The sequence below is a fragment of the Myotis myotis genome, unplaced genomic scaffold (assembly GCF_014108235.1).
Source record: "Myotis myotis isolate mMyoMyo1 unplaced genomic scaffold, mMyoMyo1.p scaffold_m19_p_29, whole genome shotgun sequence".
NCBI lineage: Eukaryota > Metazoa > Chordata > Mammalia > Chiroptera > Vespertilionidae > Myotis > Myotis myotis.
The window spans coordinates 1,744,966-1,756,342 of NW_023416334.1; the positions used below are offsets into that span (position 1 = coordinate 1,744,966).

The 11,377-nt window shown below is 48.2% G+C and overlaps 1 protein-coding gene across 10 annotated transcripts in view; it reads left to right on the forward strand.

The window, feature by feature from the left end:
- Window positions 1-8,704, forward strand: part of PRPSAP2 (phosphoribosyl pyrophosphate synthetase associated protein 2) — a 61,867-nt gene extending 53,163 nt beyond the window's left edge. For 9 of the 10 annotated variants that reach the window (XM_036296369.1, XM_036296378.1, XM_036296374.1 and 6 more), the window contains 2 exons: window positions 1,302-1,448; window positions 7,964-8,704. In XM_036296369.1, the coding sequence (XP_036152262.1) occupies window positions 1,302-1,448; window positions 7,964-8,122 (306 nt within the window). In that variant the 3' untranslated portion in view covers window positions 8,123-8,704. The other variant, XM_036296376.1, reaches the window with a different exon arrangement.
- The last annotated feature ends 2,673 nt before the right edge of the window (window positions 8,705-11,377 follow it).

Here is an 11,377-nt window from a genome sequence, read left to right on the forward strand (position 1 = left end):
CAATGCTTGATACCCTCATGGGCTTGAAATAGCTGGTAGCCTGGGTATAACAGGAAAGACGCAGGTTTTTTTCCTGTTTCTCCTCTGTGTCTCTTTACTGCTCACAAAACACTTCCCTTCTGGTCCCCGGAGTGTGAGGGTTCCCCACATCGAGTCATTCTCTGCTGCAGTTTAGCTCAGAATCTGTCTACCTGGAAATAGTGCCAGATCCCACAGGCTAAGGGCCCAGCCCCAGGAGACTGCTGCCCCCACCTTCAGCTGCTGTTCACAAGTAACAGGTTACCCACAACTTCTGTATGATTTGGCTACAAACGGGGGTTCCCACGACCCCTCCTTGGTTGGGCTAATTTGCTGGGGCGGCTCGCAGGCCCAGGGGGCACACTGACCACTTTATTAAAGGACAGGACAGAGGACACGAAGCGGCCAGGTGAAGAGCGACAGAGGCTGAGGGCTGGGAGGCCCGAGCTCAGGAGCTTCTGTCCCCGTGGAGCTGGGTGTGTCACCCTCCTGGTTCTTGGACCTGGGAGCTCTCTGCAGCCCCTACTCCTGGGATTTAGGAGCTTCCTCGTGGAGGCAAGGCCGGCATTCGCTCCATTTCCAGCCCCTCTCCCCTGGCTGAGAATAGGGGAGGGGCGACACTCCCAGGCCTCCGGTCATGGAATGTTCTTTCCAGCGACCAGCCCCACCCAGGGGCCACCCAGCATCACCCCATGAGAACAAAGGTGGTCCTATCACCCAGGAAGTTACCAGGTCTCAGGAGCCCTGTCCCAGACGCCAAGGCCAGAGGCCTTCACCTAGATATTATTGGTCCGTATATTAGACACCACTGAACTGGGTACATTGTTAAAAATTATAATTAGGGTTTTTTCCCCCATTATACAAACATGTAAAAAACACGTATTTCCCATAAGCGCAGTGGAGAAAATTTGGACAATAAGGAAAAGTAGCAAGAAAAGAGGAAGAACCACCCAGTCTTATGGTTTTACTGTGTATTTAAAAAACAAAAACATTCAGCAAACGTATTTGGAGCAGCTGCATGGTGCGGGCACAGTTCTGGACGTGGGGATATAGAGCCGGAAGCCCCAGGGAGCATGGAGGTGGCAGAGACAAGGCCGCTGTGAGTGACAGGCCTGCAGGGTGGCTTTGAAGGCTGGAGGGAGTGCAGTGCGAGCGTGCAGCGTGCAGCTGCACATGTTAAAACGGAACAGCAAACTTGTTACCAGAAATTAGACCCTTTCTTTTCCAGGCTGTCCAAACCCATTGTTACCAGCGTGCTCATGTGCTCAATCTGTAATTGACAGGATGACATTATCGATGACGTGGACAGCTTTCTCGCTGCAGCAGAGACCCTGAAGGAGAGAGGGGCATATAAGATCTTCGTGATGGCGACGCATGGCTTGTTATCTTCCGATGCCCCCCGACTGATTGAGGAATCTGCCATCGACGAGGTAACAGCCAGCATGTGTGGGCACACCTGCCCTGCCACCTGGCTCCTTCTGAGCTGTAGTTACAGAGGGTGGTGAAGAAGGAGCTATTTTGTAGTTAAGAATGGATTAAAAACCCAGGTTATGTTTGTGTTTCATCACTATAGCCTCGGTCCTTGGCCCATAGTGGTAGTTAACAGTTCTGATAGCTCGGGAGTGGAGCAGGAGTCTGTGCTGGCACTGCACTGTGCGGCCCCTCTCTGAGCTCCTCGCAGCCGCAAGGCCCCAGCAGCACCTGGAGAGGAGTCATTGAGCATCAGAAAAGCCGGTGACGGCAGGCCTGGCAGCTTCTAGGCTGAGCCATTTCGGTTCAGACCTTTGTTTGCCTGATGCCAAAGCCGCCTCTCTCCCAAGTGCAGCTGCCTGTGACGTGAGATTAGGAGAGGAAGCCATAGGCGATCTTCCTCAGCCACCTCTGGCTCCCGTGTGGCGGCAGAAAGGCTGTCCGGTGCACTAGCCCTGCTTTATGCACCTCCCTTATTCCAGAGGCTCACCAGGAAACGGGATTGGCATGTAAATCACGTTTTTATTCTCTCTTAAATAGTAAAAGTGCTGTCCCCATAGATTCCTGGCTATTGAATCTTAAATTAGTTAAACTTTTACTTTTCCAAGTCTCAAAACTTGTTTTTGTTCATCTTCCCCAGAGGATATTTTCCCATTGATTTATAGAGGGAGTGGAAGAGAAGGGAGCAAGAGAGAGAGAAACATCGATGTGAGAGAGAGACATCCATTGGTTGCCTCCTGCATGGGCCCTGACCAGAGCCAGGGATTGAGCCCGCAACTGAGGTACATACCCTTGACTAGAATCGAACCCAGAACCCCTGAGTCCGCAGGCCGACGCTCTATCCACTGAGCCAAACCTCCTAGGGCCAAGTCTCACATCTTTACTCTTCACATTAGATCTCCTGAGCCTGCCTCTCTGTTTGTTGTCTGATGGGTTCAAGATGCCTTAGTACAGACCAAAGGCCAGACTTGCATGTCTCTAATCAATCCAGCCTCCTTGCTTAGCTGGATGAAGAACTGAGAATGACATTAGAGGCATTCAAGGAGGCAAAACTGACAATACGGAATTCACATGTTAAGTAAGTGAGAAGCCTTCTGGCCCAGGGCAGCATCGTCGTTCCCCCCCCACCCCGGGCTGTCCACATGGCAGTAGGACCAGCTCTCACAGGTGCTGCATGGGGGCCTGTTAGAAATAGCAAAGCAGAGCAAGGTGCAGAGGGGCTGCTGGAGCCCGGCTTCCTGGAGCAGAGTGTGGTTCCAAGGAAGCGAGGCCCCAGCTGAGGCCGGGCGAGTCTGACGGGTGAGTGGAGGGCCGCCCCGGGTGCCTTTGTGTCCTGACAGCACTCACTGATGTGCAGAACCACCTTGGGACAAGGCACCAGTGGCTGAGCTGGTTAGGAAGCAAAGGGTCTCATTCACACTTACACTCAGAACATAGCTGCTCTGTAGTGTGTACAGTTTGAACAGTAATGGCAGGATCAACACGTTAGGTGGGAGCTGGGAGAAGTGGAAGAAAGCTAATTTCTTTCCAAGCAGGAGCCAGTAGATAGTGCTTGGAGTTGATAAGTCGTGCTTGAAGTGTTTTTATTTCTTCTTTAAAATTGAAAGTAGTTAAATGCCCAGATTGGCACCTACACATAGTACATTCGTGGTTGCTGGGGTGGCGGGAGGGTCACTAGGAGTGCAACTCAGGTCACAGGGCTGCTTTCTGGGGAGATGCTGACACCGCTCTGAATGTTCCAAACCACTGAACGGCGCACTTTATGGCGATGAATCAGGCTGTCCCCAGAGAACAGCATCATGATTTCCAGTGTTTGAGAGGAAATTGATGGAAAAGTTGGCAGTACCTGATTTGCATGCACAAAATAAAATTATTGTCCACCTTAGAAAACAGCAGGTGAATTGTATGGTATGGGAATTATATCTCAGTAAATCTGTTATTTTAAAAAATGGTTAGAATAAAGTTGGAAAATTCATTTTTCACTGAGGGTGGTTAATTTATTGAGAAAAACAGCCCACAAGGTCACCACAGCGCACTCTAGGCTGTGCTTTGCCAGCCCGGCCCCTGCGCCTTCGTTCTGTGTGAGTGGTGCAGTCAATGATACCAGTGGGGAGGTATTTCCCTCCTTTGAAACTTATAATGAGACTTATATAACCTTTTATGTTTCCATTTTTGTTTAGTTACCAGGAAGTTCAAGTGCCAAATGATTAGTCAGTAATTACTTAAGGCTAGGTTTTCATGTCCCCAGTGCTGGCAATGCATATGTCTGACTGTCCAGCTCTGTTGTAGCATCGCCTTCTGTATTTGCTTCTTTTTTAAAAATTTAATTAACTTATGTTTAAGAATATTTATTGTTGAGAGTGTTACAGATATCTCCCTGTTCCCCCATTGCCCCTCTCCACCTGGTCCCTGCCCCACCCCAGGCCTTCACCGTCCTACTGTCTGTGTCCATAGGTAAGATCTTTGGTTAATCTCTTCCCGTGTCCCCATCCCCTTCCCTCTGAGATTCATCAGTCTGTTCCATGTTTCCATGCCTCTGATTCTATTTTATTTACCAGTTTATTTTGTTCACTAGATTTCTTGTTCATTTATTTTGATTTTTTAAGCTTTTATTTATTTATTTAGTTAGTTAATCCTCACCCGAGGATATTTTTATATTGATTTTTTTAGAGAGTGGAAGGGAGAAGGAGAGACAGAAAAAAACATCTATGTGAGAAACATCGATTGGTTGCCTCCTGCATGAACCTGGACCAGGGCCAGAGAACCTGCAACCAAGGTATGTGCCCTGACTAGAATCAAACCCAGGACCTGAACTTCAGTCTGCAAGCTGATGCTCTGTGCACTGAGCCAAACCTGCTAGGGCATGATTTTTAGATTCAGTTTTTGATAGATATGTATGTGTTGCCATTTTTTATTCATATTTTTTATCTCTTCTTCTTTTTCTTTCTTCTTTCTTCTTCCTCTTCCTTTTCTTAAAGAATACCTTTCAACATTTCATGTAATACTGGTTTGGTGGTGATGAACTCCTTTAGCTTTTTCTTGTCTGGGAAGCTCTTTATCTGACCTTCAATCTAAATGAGAGCTTTGCTGGGAAGAGTAATCCTGGTTGTAGGTCCTTGCTATTCATCACTTTGAATATTTCTTGCTACTCCCTTAGGCCTGCAAAGTTTCTGTTGAGGAATCAGCTGACAGTCATATGGGTGCTCCCTTGTAGGTAACAGCTTTTCTCTTGCTGCTTTTAAGATTCTTACTTTGTCTTTAGCCCTTTGCATTTTAATTATGATTTGTCTTGGTGTGGGCCTCTTTGGGTTTCTCTTGTTTGGGACTCTCTCTACTTCCTGGACATGTAAGTATTTCTCCTGGTAGGGGAAGTTTTCTCTCAAATAGGTTTTCAATATCTTGATCTCTCTTCTCCTTCTGGACCCCCATAATATTAGTATTGGTACACTTGAAGTTACCCCAGAGTCTCCTTACACTGTCTTCATATTTTTGGATTCTTTTTTCTTTTTGCTCTTCTGGTTGGATGTTTTTTGCTTCCTCATATTTCAAATTGTTGATTTGATTCTTGGAATCCTCTGCTCTACTGTTGAATCCCTGTAAATGATTCTTTATTTCAGTTAGTGTATGCTTAATTTCTGACTGGTCCTTTTTCATGTCTTTAACATTCTCACTAAGATCCTTGAAAGTCTCATAAAGATCCTTGAGTAACCTTATAACTGTGGTTTTGAACTCTGTATTCAGTAGTTTGCTTGCTTCCATTTTTTTCATTTGTGACACGTTTCTTTGTCTCCACATTTTGGCTGCTTCCCTGTGTTTATTTCTATGTATTAGGTAGAGCTGCTTTATCTCCTGGGATTGGTAGAGTGGCCTTGTGTTGTAGGTGTCCTGTAGGGCCCAGTGGCTCAGCCTCCCCAGTCACCTGAGCTGGGCACTCTAGGTGTGCCCCTGTATGGGCTGTGTGCACAGTCTTGTTGTAGTTGAGCCTTGATTGCTGTTGGCATCACTGGGAGGGATTGAACTCCAGGCCAATTGGCTGTGAGGACCAGCTTCAACTACAGTGGATGAGCTGCTATGCAGGAGACAACCCTTTGGAGCAGGACTTGCTTCAAGTGGGGCTTTGGTGCTCACTGAGTCTGCCCCTTGAGTGTGTTGCTTGTGGGTGTGTAGAGTTGTAATCTGCTATGGTCTGAGCTGTCCACCAGGTGCACTGGCTCTGGGGCCTCCACAGAGGTGCAAAGTCAGCCACTGCCTGGGGCCACCTGGCTGCTATTTGCTATTTGTATTGGGCTTTGAGGTGCCCAGGCAAGGCCCAGCTGGGAAGCAAGGCAGGCTGGTGCTAGTGCCAGGTCTTGGGCCTTTTAATGATAGGTTTGGGGCACGCTGACACCAGCTATAGCTTGCTTTTAGCAGTCGGAAACCTGAGCCAGGACAGGCCATTCATATGGAAAAGCTGCTGCAAACAGCTTGGGTGGGGCTGCAAATTGGATGGGGCAGGGTCTCAGGGAGTCATCAGGTGGAGCAAACAGTGTGCTGCAGGCTCATGGAGACTCAGATATGGCTGTCAGTCAGCTCTGTGACAGGGTGGGGGTGGGGTGGCGGGCGTGACCCTGCAAGCACCTTCGTCTGGAAGAAAGCAGTCCCCAAGTTTCTGACCTGATGTCAGTCTAGTTCCTTTCCACATGTGTCTGAGTCCCCCGGTGTTGGAGCTTGGAAGAGGCGGGACCATGGAAGTTCAGCCGGTCCGCGCCTCTGCCCCCTCCTACCAGTCTCAATGTGCCTTCTTCTTTCCTTCTCTAGTTGTAGCACTTCCATTCCCCGAGATTTCAGGCAATTCTGAATGGTGATTGTTCTGTATTTTAGTTGTAATTTCGATGTGGTTGTGGGAGGCATGCGTACCGCCGTTTACCTACACTGTCATCTTGGTTCTTTTATTTTTTAAAATATATTTTCATTGATTTTAGAGAGGAAAGGAGAGGGAAAGAGAAAGAAACATCAGTGTTGAGAGAAAATTATTGATCAGCTGCCTCCTGCATGCCTCCCATGCCCCCCACTGGGGATCAAGCCTGCAACCTGGGCACGTTCCCTGACCTAAATTCCCTGACCCAGGAATCCAACCATGACCTCTTGGTTCATAGGTCAGTGCTCATCCACTGAGCAACACCGGTTGGGTCTGTATTTGCTTCTATAGTGTAAATTGTCGCGCGTGCGCGCGTGTGTGCGTGTGTGAATTCTCACCCAAGGATATTTTTCCATTGATTTTTAGGGAGAGTGGTAGAGAGAGGGAAAGGCAGAGAGAAACATCGATGTGAGAGAAACACATCGATTGGTTGCTTCTTTCACGCGCCCCGACCAGGGCCTGGGCCAGGTCGGAGCCTGTAACCAAGGTACGTGCCCTTGACCAGAATTGAACCTGGGTCCGCAGGCTGACGTTCTATCCACAGAGCCACACCAGCTAGGGCAGTGTGAACTGTCTTGAGCCTTATTTTGGAAGTAGGGAATGTATAAGTAATAAAAATTATTCCCATCATGTGTTTTTTTAAGTTTTTTTTTCCACTGTAGCTATTGAAAAGTGCTTGTTTTCTCTTTTTTTCATTTTTATAAAATCTTAACTTTTTAAAATAACAGCTTTATTGAGATGTAATTCACATACTATACATTTCACCCACTTAAAATATATATGATTCAGTGTTTTTAGTACATTCACAGAATTGTACATCACCATCACCAATTTTAGAACATTTCCCTGCGCCTGGAAGGAGACCTCATGGGCGTTAGCAGTCACCTTCCATTTCGCCTCCACCCACCCAGCCCCAGGCAGCTGCTGCACTTACTCTCCTCTGTGTCTATAGGGTTCCCTAGTCCCGACCTGACACACCAGTGCAGTCGTGCAATGCTACACGTACTTTCTGTCTGGCTCCTTTCACTCAGCGTGGTATCATCTATGTTGTAGCGTGTGTGTCGGTTACTTCATTGTTTTTTGCTGAATTGTATGGAAAAAACACATTTTTACCTCTTCATTCATGGGAATTTGTGTTGTTGCACTTTTCTGACTATTGTGAATAATGCTGGTAGGATATTTGTGTACAAGCTTTTGTATAAATGTGTATTTTCATTTCTCTTAGGTTTATACCTAGGAGTAGAATTGCTGGGACATATGGTGACCCTATGTTTAAACTCTTAAAGACCTGCCAGACTGTTTTCCAACGCAGCTGAACCCTTTTCCATCCCTACAGTGATGTAGGGGCTCCAGTTTCTCTGCGCCCTTGTGAACACTTTATTATCTTTTTGCCTGTAGCTGTACTAGTGGGCCTAAGCTTAGCAGATCTTAGGCTAAGAAACATGGACTGAAATGTTGATGAAGGTATGGTAGACCCGCTGTCCTCTTCAGAGATTTGAGACTAGATCAGATTTCCAGGTTGCACCAGGAAGCTACTTGGTTTTATGCTGCTCTTGGTTTTTTTCTCTTGCTTCCAAGGTGGTGGTTACCAATACAATTCCACACGAAATCCAGAAGCTCCAGTGCCCCAAAATCAAAACTGTGGACATCAGCATGATTCTTTCCGAAGCCATCCGCCGGATTCACAACGGGGAGTCCATGTCCTACCTTTTCAGGAACATAGGCTTAGATGACTGAAGAGCTGTCTTTCCTTGTAACTCCCAGGGGCAAACTGGAACGCGAGAATGTGCTGTGAGATATCAGGCCAGACTTGATGTATTTCCCAGGGGCCATTTGTGTTTTGTTCCTTTCTTGTTAATTACTATGAAGATAGACCAACTTTTTTTGTCGATGTGGGTATTTGTGAGTATTTTGGGCAATTTTTATAAGAGAAAAACTGTATCCTCTTAAATAAAATAAGTTAAGACCTTATTGTTTTTAGTTTAACTATATAAAATATAACTTGGAAGAAGATTTTTAAGCCCACAAACAGCCTTTTTCCAAAATTGTTACAGCCCAAGTGCTTAAAAAATGTAATAAAATAAAATGGTCTACTTACTGTATGATACCTGCAATTGAAAAGCCAAAAAACCTATGCTGTTGAGTCCAGGAATAACATTTTTAGAAATGCTTTTATAGATAAGCATATGGAATATGTGACCATTATTTATTTTCTGCAACAAAAGAAGGAATAAAAACTTACTGTGTTTGTGTGTGATTTTTTACCCTTTATGTTTTGGCAATTGTTTTATAACTAAAATAAAATGAAAGCTGAATATACATGTTGTGGATGTTGAAATGTTCGCCACATTGATTAAGTTTTCTCTGCTGCAACTTGTGGGATGACACGGTAGCCTCATAGGGATGTACCGAACCCCGCACGTTCCTAGATGCAGTCATTTGGCAGGAGAGGGAATCATCCCCAGGCTGGTGGGTGGGTGGGGAGGGACTTTGCTCCTTGTAGGACAGCAGAGCCATTCTCCAAACAGAATGTGGCACTGCATGCCCTTGGAGATGAGATGCTGGAGGGGGTCGCAGGGCAGGGGATGTGATTCTTGTCAGTGCCAAGCGTGTAACAGTTTAGAACTCGAAACTTGGGCCTTAGAGTTCATCAGGCTGGATTGCTGAGCTCCCCTTAGCTATGCCAGTGTGTTCTCCCTCTAAGTCCCACCCAATTCATGGAGTAAAAATTGACTTTCTCTTCCAAAAAACCTTAAACCTTTGCTTTCTGCCTGTCTATAGTAGAATCTATCCTATCTAATAATAGAGAAACATGGTAATTAACCGTAACTTTGCTACCCTTCCCATTGGCTAGTCAGCGAGATATGCAAATTAACTTCCAACCAAGATGGCGGCCGGCAGCCAGGCAGCTGAAGCGAACAGGAGGCTTGCTTGCTCCAGTGATGGAGGTTCCCTGCCTGCCGCTGCACTCTAAGAAACAGTGTTGCAATTATAGAAGCTAAACAAATCCCAGAAACCTGCTTTCAGCCAGCCGGGCCTCAGAGCTGGAGTTGCAACAGTGTTTCAATTATAGAAGCCAAACAAACCCAGATACCTGCTTTCAGCAGCCGAAGTCTAAGAGCTGGAGCTGAGCCTCAGAGCTAAAGCCGGCTCTCAGTTCCAGTGACAGCCATAGAAGGTAAATAAATCGCAGAATAAAAGAAAAAAGGAGAGGTTGGGAGCTTCAGTCACCCGCCAGCCTGAAAACGGCCCTCAGCCCCTCACCCAGACTGGCCAGCCACCCCAGTGGGGACCGCCACCCTGAAGGGGGTGTGACCAGCTGCAAACAGCCATCATCCCCTCACCCAGGCTGGCCATGCACCCAAGCGGGACCCCCACCCTGATCCGGAACACCCTTCAGGGCAAACCAGCCTGCCCCCACCCGTGCACCAGGCCTCTATCTATATAGTAAAAGGGTAATATGCAAACTGACCCTAACAGCAAAAAGATTGGGAATGACTGGTCACTATGACACACACTGACCACCAGGGGGCAGACACTCAATGCAGGAGCTGCCCTCTGGTGGCCAGGGTGCTCTCACATGGGGAGCTCTGCTCAGCCACAAGCCAGGCTGATGGCTGCCAGTACAGCGGTGGTGGTGGGAGCCTCTCCTGCCTCCTCAGCAGCGCTAAGGATGTCCGACTGCAGTTTAGGCCTGCTCCCCTCTGGCAAGTGGACATCCCCCAAGGGCTGCCGGGCTGCCAGAGGGATGTCTGATTGCCATCTTAGGCCCAATCCCCCGGGGAGCGGGCCTAAGCCAGCAGGTGGTCATCCCCTGAGGGGTCCCAGACTGTGAGAGGGCACAGGCCAGGCTGAGGGGACCCCCCCCCCCCGCCCCAGTGCACGAATTTTTGTGCACCAGGACTCTAGTATATATATTAAAGGCTAATATGCTAAGTGTCCCTCCTACCGTCCGACCGGTCACTATGACACACTGATCATCAGGGGGCAGACGCTCAATGCAAGAGCTGCCAAGCTGCAGTGTCTTGGCAGCGGTGGTTCTTGGGTGACGCACCCCAAAACCAGAGAGGAGGGAGCCCGATTCCTTGTGGGGCTGCGTGATTCCTCCTTCAGCCATGGGTCATGTTGCTGGGGCACTGTTGACCCCGAATCTGGTTTACTGCACACTTGCGTTTGCTTTCCACACCCTATACGACAGCAACTTTGCAGAGAGCCCTCTCTCACTCCGGAACTCCTCAGGGGATGTTGGAGGGCCAGTTTCAGCCTGACCGAGGGACACCACCGGCTGGAGGGACCCCACAGACTCCCTTTGAGCCATGGCGACACACCAGGTGCAGTCGGCCAGGGAGGGACGGTGGGAGGTTGGCTCCAGGGTATGCCCAGCCCGTCTTGCCCAGTCCTGCCCCACCAGTCACCTAATTAATTTCCTTTTGATGAGCACGAATCTGTGCACTGGGTCACTAGTATGGAATAAAATAGTCGACTTAACACAAAGTTGAGTTTAGCCACTTACTGTTTGCCATGCTGGGGTTTCTTGGCACTCCCCGAAAGTAGGGTGGCTGCTGGGAGCAGGCCTGGAGCCCTGTGTGTGCTGAGCACCGAGAGACCCCCTCCGGCAGCTCCCGGGCTACTCGAGGCCTGCACATCCCTTCCGCACTCACCTCATGCAGTGCCCAGGCCCCACATTTTACTCCCGAGCAAAGGTGTCCTCACCACCTCCCTTCCCATTTCCTAATCCAGTTCCTAATAGAGGTGTCCACTTTGAACATGTGTTCTTGCTTTTTGAGAAACTGTTCCTAGAAATGGGGGTGTCGATCTTCATAAATGAGCTTTGGAAATAGCACAGGGAGAGCTGGCCGGTGCAGCTCTGGTTAGCAGGTGCCATCCTCTGACCAATCACCACATTTGGAAGAAGAGCTTTGGGTGTCAGGTGTCTCAGTCACACACACACACACACACACACACACACACACACACACACGCCCCTGAGAG